Source organism: Heloderma suspectum, chromosome 5 (genome assembly GCF_057233095.1).
Source record: "Heloderma suspectum isolate Gila_16-S chromosome 5, 16-S_ref, whole genome shotgun sequence".
Classification (NCBI taxonomy): Eukaryota; Metazoa; Chordata; class Lepidosauria; order Squamata; family Helodermatidae; genus Heloderma; species Heloderma suspectum.
The window spans coordinates 95,954,518-95,967,264 of NC_139462.1; the positions used below are offsets into that span (position 1 = coordinate 95,954,518).

Consider the following 12,747-nt stretch of genomic DNA (forward strand, 5'->3'; position numbering starts at 1 on the left):
TTGTTGCATGTTCCCACTTGTTCCTCCTGGTACCAAACTTGGGTGGTTCAGTGCCTATCAGTATGGGAGCAAAATATGGCCATCCCAAGTTAAACGAATGGTTTCTACATACTAAGAGGATTCTGTACCTAATCAGGAGATGTTTGTAAATTAAAAGGAGAAGAATCCTCCCAATGGCCTAATAAGGACCTGTCAGCTTCCAGGAGCTATGGAATGTTAAGAACTACTGAGCAATTGAATGTTGAGTGAGTCCATTGAAAGAAGAAGAGAAAACTGGAGTTGCAGAGAGGGAATTGGTCTGTTCAGTTCCTTAAGAACTGTGGGTGGATTGGATGCATACAAAAACAAACAAACAAACAAACAAAACAGTTAAAGTACAAATTATCTCTCTACAAATGATTATATCACTAGAAAATTAGGGAAATACCATCCAAATATCTGGATAACTACTGAGTAGAACAATTGGACTGTAAGTAGAAATACCATAAAATGTATGAAGCTGGGCAGTAATAGTATTTCCATCAGTGGTACTGAAATGGCTGTGTCTGACATACAATGACAGACTTGGGAAAAGTCAAAAAACATTGGCAAGGCTATTTCATTTCCTACAAAGAGCAAAGAGAAAAGCACTTTCTTACAAAGCTGCGGTAGCATTCTTTCCTGCAGATCTGTGGATTCTGAGCTTTCGCACAACACAGAAACCAAGTGGGTGAGAATTCAGTGATCTGCCTCAGGACTGGAGAAGCGAGATGCGTTCCATGAGGTTTCAAAATGCCCCTCCCTGCACTATATGGGGAGAGTTTAAGTGGGAGGAAAGCAAAAAGGATAACTTTTCCCCTCCCCAAACTCTCTTTTACACATGCCCCAATATATACGCAGTCCTGGAGAGGGATTCAGATTGGGAAGATATGTGCCCTGAGGTTAGTAGACTATCCTCCCCACACTATTTGGGGAATTTGCACGGAAGGACACCTTTTCCCTTTCTCACTCTCCAGAAACCTTAGCCCATCACTAAACCTTACCCCTGGCCCTCAGCCTAATTTCAGAAGTGCTCCGGAAGTTATAGTTCAGACCTCTGGTGAGGGATCTCTTTCTCTCTCCCCCACTCCACCCCCAGCAGATAGCTGGGCAGGGAGAAAGAGGAGGGGGTATCAGAGAAAGAGAGAGGGGGGGGAGAGAGAGAGAGAGAGAGAGAGACTGAGAGAGAAAGAAGGGGATGGCAGAAAAAGAGATGGAACTCTCTTTTGGCTTTGGCCCTGTGCACCACAGGCTTTGGCCATGGACACCACTGGATTTGGCAGTTGACAGGTTACCTCTGAAGGTATATTGCCTTCAACAGAAAAAAATAAATACAAATCTCATCATACTATTTAGCAGGAATGGTGAACTTGTGGTCTGCAGGCCAAATTTGGCTCACCAGACCACCCATCCAGCCTCTCCAAAGCCCCTCCTTCTCTCCAGAAGGAGAGGGAGTAACTGAGCCACAGTTTTACTCCTCCACACCTTCCCCATGTGGGGAAGCAAAGTTGGTTTAGTCCCTAGCCAGGGAAAGCCTGTGCAGAGCAAAACAGGCTCCCTAAGGCACCAGTTGGAGGAGTTCCAGCCAGCTCTTTGGCTGAGAACCTGATGACATCAGGGGATGAGCCCCACCCCTGATGTCACAGATAGGGACTGCCCCCTGATGTCACCTGCTGCAGGGGGGGGAGGAGGCCTGGGAGCAATCTGGTCCTGAACCCAAAAATGTTTTCCCCTCCCTGCTGTATAGTTCAGGTCCATGTCTGGCAGCTGAACCTTTTAGCAATTTACAGCTCAACAACAGAACGTTTCAGGAGGGTGGGAAAGAAAGAAAGAAAAGAAAACTATCCCTTTCCTTTCCCCTGCCTCCTGAAACCTCCCCCCAACCATGAGCCCTGAACAGAACTAGGAAGTGCCTGAACTACAAAGGAGGGGTGTTGAATCTCTTTCAGCCCAAGGGAGAAGCTCTTGGGGGCTGCATTCCAGTGGTGGGCAGGCCAAAGGCAAAAGGGACAGGGGCCAAAAATACCAGCATATTTAGCTTGAAGTTCTTACTGCCAGTAGCAGTCTGAAGAGAGGCATTTCAACCTCTTAAAATTGGGCAAAAGGTGGCAAGCCAACAAACTTGACTGGTGGTCAGGGGAAAAGGGGGTGTGGTCAGGGGAAAGTGCAGGGGCCCTCTGGGATCCTAGATTGGGATCTCAGGAGGGCTAAATTCTGCACCCCTGTTCGAGAGTCTTGAACAGGAGCACTCCTCTTTTTGGCTGAGGATATACTGCAACATTTTGTTGGTTTTCCAACTATTTTTAAATTTGCATTTAGGGATTTTAAGCAATTTTTAGGTAACTGAGAACAGCTGGGTAAAAGTCCCTTGAATATTATTCTTAGGCCTCCTCCTGAGACAACCTAAGGCTGCAAACGTAAACACACTTAGTAGAGCACAAGCCCCATTGAACATAGTAGGATTCACTTCTGAATAAGCATGTAGAGGAGTGTACTGTCAAGCTTTTTAATTTACAAGATGTTTGGGCTAAACAGTCATCCCTTCCTTTAAGAACCAAAAGCCATCCCACTTCTTGTCTGATCTCCTTTATTTAAATAAATATAAATTTAAATTTAATATAAAACTATTCACATACAAACAAGAGCATCTGAATGACTCTAATTCGGATTCTTTCTCTCCCACACTCCCCACTCCCTGCCCCAGCATTTTTTTTTATAAAGACCTGTACAAAAAAGAGTCTCAGACAGTGTTTTACATTTTCCAGTTTCTAAACTTTCTCCCATAATAAATGACACCCTCGCCCCAAGATTTTTTGGAGGGGAAAGTGGGAGATTCCTCCCCCGGCCCCTGCTTAGGGGGATAGGCAGGATTGCCAAGGCTGTATATTAACTCAGGATGGGAGGAAAACAGAATTGCAGCTTTTTATGTTACATAAATACCATTTTATCAGTGGAGGCTGGTGGCTCCAATTTCGGTGGCCTGTGATTCCACCGAATCACAGGTTTGGGTTTGTCAGAGCTAGCCAGAACTCAAAGGAGCTATCCAAAGTGCTGAACCCTATCCCCAAAATGGGTTCAGCACCTTGGATAGTTTCTTGAGAGTTTTGGCTGGTTCTGACTGAAACCCAGAATGGAATTACAGCCCCACCGAAATCGGAGCCGCCAGTCTCCACTGCATTTTATCTGAACTTTGATTTATATTCCACCGAATCTAGCAGTAGCCCAGCCCTGTGGACAGAGCCCTTCACAGTCTTTTCCCCTCCGCGTCTTTCCTCTTTCCCCGCAGGCTCAAGTCAAGACAGGCTCTGCCTGGGATCTTCCGGCGAGAAGAGCAACCCGAGGCCAAGAGGGGCCTTTTCATAACGGGGAGACCTCTTTGTCTTCGTTAGCCGAGGCCGGCGAGAGCGACTCTTCGTCCTCTGACCTGGGGAAACGTCCCGGGTTGCCGCTGGTGCAGCTGCAGCCGCCGTGTGTGTTCCTCTGGGTGCCTTTGCCTTCCTTCTTGTGCTTCACCCTCCGGTTCTGGAACCAGATCTTCACCTGCTTCTCGGACAAGTTGAGGTACGTGGCGATCTCGATCCGCCGCAGCCGGGACAGGTACATGTTGGAGGAGAACTCGCGCTCCAGCTCCAGCAGCTGCGTGCTGGTGAAGGCCGTGCGCATCCGCTTGCCGTTCTGCAACGGGCCGGCGCCGTCGGGGCCTCCTGGAGCGGGGAGATATCGAAGCAGCCTCGGTTAAAAACCCAGAAAAAGCGAGGCTTACACCACGGCTAGGCATGGGCCCAGTGGAGGCTGGTGGCTCCGATTTCGGTGGGGCTGAAAATCCATTCTGGGTTCCAGTCAGAACCAGCCAGAACTCTAAAGGAGCTATCCAACGCTCTGAACCTATCTTGGGGGTAGGGTTCAGCACCTTGGATAGCTTCTTTAGAGTTCTGGCTGGTTCTGACTGGAACCTAGAATGGATTTACAGCCCCACCGAAATCGGAGCCACTAGCTTCCACTGCTGGGCCCCACCAGATATTCCGGACTACAACACCCATCAGTCCCAGCAGCATGACCAGTAGTGGGGGATGTGATGGGACCTGTAGTCCAAAACATCTAGAGGGCATCAGGTGGTCTAAACAGATGCTCGGGCTCAGCCCTGGAGTCTGTTTGCAACACCCAAGCCAAGCCCTAGAATAATAAGCAGCGCTCAAAAACCATGTGCAGAGTTCCCCCTCACCGGCCCCAATATCCTGTCTACTCGGGGCAGCGCCTCCAGGGCAAGAAGTCTGGCTCCCCGAGCGCCTCGTTTGCATCAGAGCTTTTGGGAAAGGAAGCACTGCGCTATGGGTGCAGAACTAATCTCGGCTGCGAAGAAATGGCTTGACCGCACAAGAGACATACGAAGAGTCCCGCTGGATCAGACCGAAGGTCCCTAAAGTCCAGCATCTCGCTTCCTACAGTGGCCATTTCAAAGTTCTGCCCGATGAAGACTTCTCTGAAGCACCAAAGCCTGCACCCTCCACGACTGGTCATATATGACTCAATAGGTCCGATAGGTCACATATGACGCAAAAGAGAGATGTCAAGGCTTAAAGGCTGCCTGAAAGACGCGCCTCTGGCGTAGAGGCCCTCCCTTCCTGACCCTCCCTGAGAGTGATGGGACTAGTTGGAGCTACTTAGTGGTAATCAATACGAATCTGCTCCACCTTTCCCTAACCTGGTGTGCCCCAGATATCCTGGACTCCGACCCCCATCATCCCCGACAGCTGGCCATGTTGGCTGGGGCTGATGAGACCTGGAGGACACCAAGTTGGGGAAGGCTGATCTTTTCCAAGGCAATTTTTAAAAAAATCGCTGCATAGTGCAGAACGCAGAGCTCTGGTTTCACCTTCTTTTCTGTTTTTTTCTTTTTAATAAGCAGCGCTTCCTGGCCAGTTAGTCTCGGCTTAGCTTTGGGAGAGAAGAACCTCCTCCTACTTCACCAGACCAGGTCGCAGAGTTTTCAAGGCAAGCCAGATGGAAACCAGCCATGGCACTCTCACCCCACAGCAGTTCCTCTCCCCTTTCCGAGAAGGGGAACTTCGTTTATGGGGCCATCCTGCTAGGCTACTACAGACCTCAACGCCCGCGAGAAGCTGTCTCACTCAAGTCACAGTGACTGCTCCGAGGAGAAGGTACGGGCAGACGGAGACCTCCAAACTGTTCACTCATTTTTCTGCGTGAGAACTCCGGCTTGAGCGAGCCGTTTTGAACTGCCGGTCTATATGCCCGAGTTAATCCGGAGTATCTATGTGGATTGCAATGAGACCAGCTCTGATTTCAGCTACCTAAACCGAGAACCTCAAAGCAATCTCGTTGACCTTGGTTTACGGCCACAGAATACCCAGGAGTATTCAGTAGCTACTCAAGCAAGCTACTGGCTCGTTTCAGTGCGGCTGATGGCAGGTCTAGACTGAGGTGACTCCGGAACGCTGAGGCCAATCCTTGGAAAGCTGACTTCAAGACTCAGAGTAGTCACCACGGAGTCTATTCTGAGCTTGCAACCCCCAGACCTCCAGAGAAGCGCGTCTCATGGAATGGAATGGAATGGAATGGAATGCAGCCTGGCCTGGACTCAAGACTGGGGTCCTCAAGCCACGGATACGTCCCACTGAAGTTAATGGGACTACTCGCGAGTGCTGGAGTGAGTGGGGAGTGCCGCTATACTCAGAAGTAGAGAAGCACCTTAGGTGACAGACACGATCTGCTCCACTCAGAGCCCAGGACACACCCTCTGCTCACTTCTCTGTTCCCTGCCCCTGTTCCCTGGGGAGCCCCATTTTCGCCAGCTCCTTTCCGATTACCAGCCTTAACTGCCAGTTCTGGGGAGGGGAACGTGGGGACGTCCAGATATTGTTGGACTGCGCCTCCCATCAGCCCTAGCCCGAACAGCCAATAGTGAGGAATGATGGAAGCTGCAGTCCAGCACCGTCTGGAAGGCGATACAGCCCCCATTCCTGACGAGTGAAACCCCAGTAAGACGCCCCGGCTCGTTCGACAAGCCTCGAACGGCTTTGCCCAAGATCCCCTGCTCACTCACGTCAAAGCTGCTGCTCGGACAGGGGCAAAGGGGCGCTGCAGCCGGCAGGGAGCACCGAGAATTCACCCCGCCACCCGCCAGCTCTCCAGATCCCACTCGCCCACTTTCCACGGCTTCTCGCCTCCGCCTGGAGGAAGAGGGAAAGGGCAGAGGAGCCTCACTAAATAACCCCGCCGTTGCTGTCTTGCCAGCCCTCGCACTTCGGGGGCGGCGGGGGTGGGCAGTTGGTGACCCGGCTCAAAGCTCTTAGGGTCGCAGTGGAGTCCATGGGGCTCCTTAGGAAGCCGCTGCGCCCGGTGGGACCACGACGGAGGCGAAGGAGTTGAGGACTCTTTTAGGAAGTCCATGGGGCCTTTCTGGAGGAACGAGGGGAGCAAATTCCTTTTGGGTGGCCATCGGCGGAGCCAGTGGGCCGAGAAGTGAGTGGGTTGGAGGAGGACCGCAGCCGAACGGGCGATGGCATCACCCCGCCGGAGTCAATCTCGGATTCTTCCGGAGTGGCCTGTCTCTGCGAGAGGGCGACCCGTCCGCTTGGGGATCGCGACGGTGCGACCCTAAGGGCGGCCGGCCGGCCGGCGGGCTTCGTCTTCCACTCGAATGGTTTGACTTTTGGGACCGAGGCGGTGTGAATCGGGTTGGGGGGGGGGGTGTCGCTCCAGAGACGAGTGCTTGGCGAAAGACCGCTTGGACCCGGAGAACCTGCCCGCCCGCCTGCCCGCCCGCCTGCCTCTCCCTGACGGCCCCCCCGCCCCCGCCCCCGCCCCCCGGATCGGCCGCTTGCCCAGGCGGAAAGGCGGAGGCTCCTACCCATGCCGAGGCAGTGGAATCGCCGGGGGTCGCTCATGCTGTAGGCGGCCGCCGTGCAGACAGGTGGGTGGCCCAGGGCGTGAGCGGCCGCCGCCGCCGCCGCGGAAGCCACCGAGCCGTGCTGCTGCTGCTGCTGCTGCGGGGCGGGCTGCGGCGGGGCGTGGTGGCTCATCCGGGGGCAGAATGGGGCCTCTCCCGCGGCCCCCCCGCCGGCGGCCCCCGCGGGGGGGAAGTGGCCCTTGAGCAGCGGGATGGCGGCGGCGGCGGCGCCTCCCCCGGCGGCTCCGGCGCGGGCCGAGGCGGCGTGCAGGTGCGAGGTGACACAGAGCGGGCAGACGCAGAAGGCGCCGCTCTTGCGCGCGGCCGGGCAGGCGGGCCCGCCGGCCACCGACAGCACCAGGGGCGACGCCGGCACGCCCAGCGGGATGAGGAAGTCCTGCTGCCCGGGGGGCGGGGGGGGCGGGTGCTCCGGCCGCGAGGGCGCCGCCGGCCGCGCCGAGTCCTTGACGATGAGCGAGTCCACATAGAAGGAGCGCGACATGGCCGGAGGGGGAGGGAGGGGCGGGCGCGCTGTCGCCGGGATCTGGCGCTCCTCGCTCTCTCCCGGCCAGTCCTGCGGGGCCAACTTGCCTCCGCCAAAGCCCCTTGGGCGAGCCCGGAAGGCGCTTATGTCTGGGAGGCGAACAAAGGGGGGCTCCGGAGAGGGCTGGTCTTGAAAGAGCCAATCTCCCCCCACCGCCACTTTCCCTTTTCTCTAGACCTCCCCTGGATCCCCCCCCGCACCCCCGCCTACTGCGGGTGTGGGGATTTATAGCAACTCTTTAGCACGTGATGCCTGGCAGGAGACGCGCATCTCCGGCTGCTCGGGCTTCTGATTCGGAGGATCCCCTCCCTCACCCCCACCTCCTGGGCTGAAACAAAACGGGAGGGAGGGAGGGAGGGAGGGGAGCTCCGGGCCAGAGGCTGAGCCTCGTTCGTTGCACCGGGACCCCGAGCAGCCGCCTCTCTCCTCCCCCACCCGCACCCGGGCGCAAGCAGCCTGTTCTCTTCTCAGACCGACGCTGCGCCTCGGTGGGCCCAAACTTTCCTTTTCCCCGCCGGCCGTCGCCATCCAGGCTTGCGCCGCTGTCCATCCTCTCTCTCGATTCGTCCTCCCTTCTGCTTGGGTGCTGTTGCCTTTTAGCCTCGCCGCCTCCCAGCTTTTCTCCTCCTCCAGCAGGGCTTCCCCAACCCGGTGGTGCACTCCTGATCTTTTGGACTGCAGCTTTCCTGACCTGCTGCCTGGGGGCTGATGGGTGTTGAAGTCCAAGACACCTGGAGGGCACCAGGTTGGGGAAAGCTGATATAAGCCTACCGCGGGTCCAAGCTAATTCACGCGTCTTACTCTGGGGTGACCCACCGAATCTCACCTCGCTGCCCAGTGCCATGGGAGGGGAGGGATGCCTGGTAGACAGAAACCCCCGCTGGCGTTTCCAGGGTGTTTAACTTCCAGCTTAGCTCCTGCATACTTCTCCTCTCCAGTTCTCCGCGCCTTTGGTTTGCAGCGCGTCCCACCGACTTCAATGACAGGTACGTGTGAATAAGGGTGCAGCCGTTTTGATGTTCACACAGTAGCGTTGGAAAGTGTGTCCCATCAAGGTAGGGCTGGGGAACCTCCAGATGTCGTTGGACTCCAACTCCCATCAGCCCTAGCCACCCTGACTAATAGTGAGGGATAACGGGGTTAGTAGTCTAACAGCCACGGGGTCCCTTGGCCTGCTTTAAGGCTTCGGTCTTCTTATCCATGCTCACTTGGAGGTAAGCCCTTTCGAACTTGGTGGGACTTACTTCCGAGTAAACCTCATAGGATCGGGCCTGCGCATTCAGGCCAAGATCTTCGCAACTTTGCCGTTGCCGATGGGCACAACATACCACATACCGTGGAAATGTCTGGGCAACCCTTTACTGCCCGCTCTAATGAAACTTCATCACGCTTCAGAGTTACCCGTTTCCTGCATCTGACTATGAAGTTCCTTTTAGCATTTCGACCACTCATTTTGCAATAATAAATAAAGGAAAGCCTTAACCATCGCCATCGTTTTCCGTGTGTGCTTCCCTTCCTCCCTTTAGCGTCGGCTGAATTTACTTCCAATCTGTCCACCACTTCAATCCTAAACACTCCAGTTGGCAGTAAGTCCCCTTGATTTCATTGCAATTCATTCCGGGGTAAGGCTGCCATCCTATACCCATTTATTCGGGACTGGGTGAGTTCCATTGAATTAAGTAAGATATACATTCGAGTAAGCACATATAAAACCGAGCAAACATGTATACAATGTCTTCTGGAAGATCGGGGCGATTGGTTATCATTAGGCTGCACTCCTCAACATATTTACTAGTAGAGAGTAAGCCCCACTAAACAGTAGGATTTGCTCCCGAGGAAGTATGCATATGATAGCACAGTTATTTATGGGACTTTGAGAAGAGAGCAATGGAGTTAACAGGAAAAGGAAATTGTAATTTGAAGTAGTAATCTATTGAAGAAAACTTCCGAAATCCATATAGTGTAATACCTTTATTAGGCCAACTCAAATCCCTGCCCACACCTGCTTTTTGTAACATCTCGCCTGATGAAGGGATCTGGAGGTCTCGAAAGCTGGCAAATTTGTCAAATCAGCTTTGAGTTGGCCTAATGAAGGGATATACCCTGTATTGACTTCGGATTTTTTCTTATGGCCAACACGGTTTGCTTTTGCTTTTTGTGTGTCTTGGAGAAAAGGCTTCTTATCCCTAGCACGGAATCGTCTGTTTCCTATTTGAAGTGCATTAAAAAAAATTAAGAAGTTGGTGTCCTGCATTACGTACATTCCATGTCTAGTTGAAGACAAAATCCACATTGATTTGAGTGGCTTGCACCCTAACCCAGCTCCTATAAACCTATTTGCTCGAAATTCTTTGGAAATCCTTAGCGGGGCCCGAAGCCCAAGACAGGTTGCTGCAATCGGCAGCACATTTACTTCGAGCGAGTAAGTGCCCTTGCATTCACTGGGATTTACTTTTCCTTAGTAAACAATTTGCATAAGTGTATAGCAGGAGTGGGGAACAGGTAGCCCTCCAGATGTTGTTGGACTGCACAGCTCCCATCCGCCCTAGACAGCATAGCCAATGCGGAGGGATCATGGGAGTTTCAGTCCAACAACTTCTGGAGGGCCACACGTTCAGCATCCCTGGTGTACAAGTTGGAAGAGTAAGACATACTTGCAGTGATCCTATGCATATTTATTCAGAAATAAGTCTGACTGTGTTGAACGTTTGTGCCTAGCATTGCAGCCTAACCACGCAATCCTACATATGTATCTACTCAGAAGTTCAATGGAACTTAGGCAAGTGTGTATAGGATTGCCATCCAACGGCACAATCTTATACATGTCTACTCAGAAGTAAGTCTCATTGAAATCAGTGGAGCTTATTCCCATGAAAGTAGGTATAGGATTGCAGCCAAAGCCTGCTTCTTTGAAGATTAAGGGCTCAATCCTGTCCATGTTTAGACAGAAAAAAGTCCTGCAACTCCCAGCGTTGGCTGGGGAATGCTGGGAGTTTTAGGGCTTTTTTGGCTAAACATGCATAGGGATGCGCCTTTAGCCCCACTGAATCAGAAGTGCCCTGCAGGCAGTGCAGTCCAAACAGCCTGATCCGCTTCATGTTTGCTTTGAAGTAAGTCCCAGGGAAGCTGCGTCGGACTGGAACCTCAGAATGCTTCCCAAGTTCAACTGGACTTCCTCCATGGTAACTGTGCTTAGGATTTCAACCTTTCTCCAGACTAAAGGTATTTAGGATTGGGGTGTAAGAGTAATTCGTGCCTCTTCGCAGAGTTGGTTCTAAGGGCTTTCCGAAAGAAAGAAAGAAAGAGGTGGATTTTGTCAAATTGGCAATTAGTTCAGCTCACAAAGGCCTTCAGTTCCTTTGGGCGCTTCTGGGCCAAAACGGAAGACTTTCGAGTCAAACTTTGGCGGTCGTTGTCGGGCTTCACTCCGAAACCTTTAACGCAAAGAGAAAACGCCTGCCGGAAGGATGCCTTTGACGTCCCACAAGTCCGCCGAGGCGGTCAGGCCGAGGGAAGCGGGCTAACTGGCGAAAAGGCGCAATCGGCGAGGCCAGGGCGTTTCAGACCGCAGGACCAGGAGGAGGAGGAGGCCGAGACGCCTCGCAGCCTGTTCCCCCGTTTCCGAAGACCTGCTTCAGGGGAGCTGAAGAAGCGGTGTACAGAGTTAATGGAGGGGAGATCGCGGCGGCAGCCGCCCTGGCGAGAGGGTTGCTGCCGATCAGGCTCCCACTTGACCTGGGCCCCGCGCCGACACGCTGCCGGGGACGGGACGCTTCAGACCACGAGTGGAGCCCAAGCCGAACGCGGGGAGGAACAACGAGAAGGCTGCGATCCTGTGCCTGCTTCCTCGGGAGTAAGTCCCATTGACACCTGGGGCAGTTTGTTCCCAGTCCACGCGCAGAGGGCTACACAGATTCATGTCGGGGCCGAAGGGAGAAGAATTCCGCGATGTCCTGGGCGTTTGAGGAGCAGCCCAGAGCTTTCCCACGTTTTTGTCTAAAAAAATCATTTAAACGAACTTGATCTACTTTAGTGTGAACCGCATACGCCTGAAGCCGGGGAGGGGAACCTGTGGCCTTCCAGATGGTTTGGACTACAACTCCCATCGCCCCCGATCATTGGCCATGGTGGCTGAGGCTAATGGGAGTTGGACTCCAACATCTGAAGGGCCACAGGATCCCCAGTCCTGCCATCAGCTGACACGGGTTGAAAATCCAGGTTTATTCTCACGTCTTCTTCAGAGACCGATTCCCCCTCTCCACACCCATCCATTCAGAGGGGCATTGGTTTCACATGGCATCAAGCGCATAGGGGGCTCAGACGAATCTCTTTCATCGGGGGACTCGTTCTCCTGGCTCGGGCTGTGCGTCAGGCAGTCCGGCTGTGCGTCAGCAGCACCCAAATCAGCCACTTGGGACTCCCTCGCTAGATCCGCGGGGTCTTCGACTAACAGCCCGTCCCTCCCTCCGTCCTCCCCCACCCCCAGGACAGGATTCTTCGATCGCATTCAAGCCCATGCCAGCCAATGGAACAGCTCAGAGGAAGCGGAGTTTGAGCTTGCCGCCCAGGGTGCAAAGCCGGCTGGAGTACAGCGAAAACAGAGGCAGACGCCCAGGGCCAGTGGAGGCTAATGCATTCTGGGCTGCAGCCAGAACTCTAAAGGAGCTATCCAAGGTCCTGAGCCTCTTTTGGGGATCAGGTCAGCACCTTAGATAGCTCCTTTAGAGTTCTGGCTGGTTCTGACTGAAACCTAGAATGGGTTTACAGCCCCACCGAAATCGGAGCCACCAGCCTCCACTGCCCAGGGCCCCCCTCAGCAGGAGGAGGACACGCTGTCCTTCACAGCAGCCTCCCTCCAGATATGTATTACATTTCTACCCCAAGCTTTCCCCCAAAGAGCTCAAACGGAAGCGTAGTTTCCCCCTCCCGCTTTTACCCGCACAACAACCCTGTGAGGTAGACCAGGCTGTGAAAAAGTGACTGGCCCATAATGAACGTTATGGTTGAGTGGGGATTTTAACGTGGGTCGCCCCAGGCCCAGACTTGGCAATCTTATCTAGCCCTGACAAAAATTATCTCTTGTATCCAAACCTGAGAGACACAGGAGCTCAGTTTTCTTTTGCATTTGGCCACCTCGAGGTGACTTGAAAACCTGCCATTTATGCAGCTGTATTGCAAGAAGGTTCTTATCTGGGTACTTGTAAATGGCATCAAAGGATCCTCGGTTAACCTGGATTTTATTCCCAGCCCCAGCCCCATACTGGCACACTACCAG

General features: G+C 53.5%; 1 protein-coding gene across 1 annotated transcript; it reads right to left on the minus strand.

Moving 5' to 3' along the window:
* Positions 1-3,375: 3,375 nt before the first annotated feature.
* Positions 3,376-7,430, minus strand: GSX2 (GS homeobox 2). The gene is made up of 2 exons (XM_084860314.1): positions 6,890-7,430; positions 3,376-3,722 (listed from the first exon to the last, which is right to left on the minus strand). The coding sequence occupies exons 1-2, from the start codon at positions 7,428-7,430 to the stop codon at positions 3,376-3,378; spliced, it is 888 nt and encodes a 295-aa protein (XP_084716440.1).
* Positions 7,431-12,747: the final 5,317 nt, after the last annotated feature.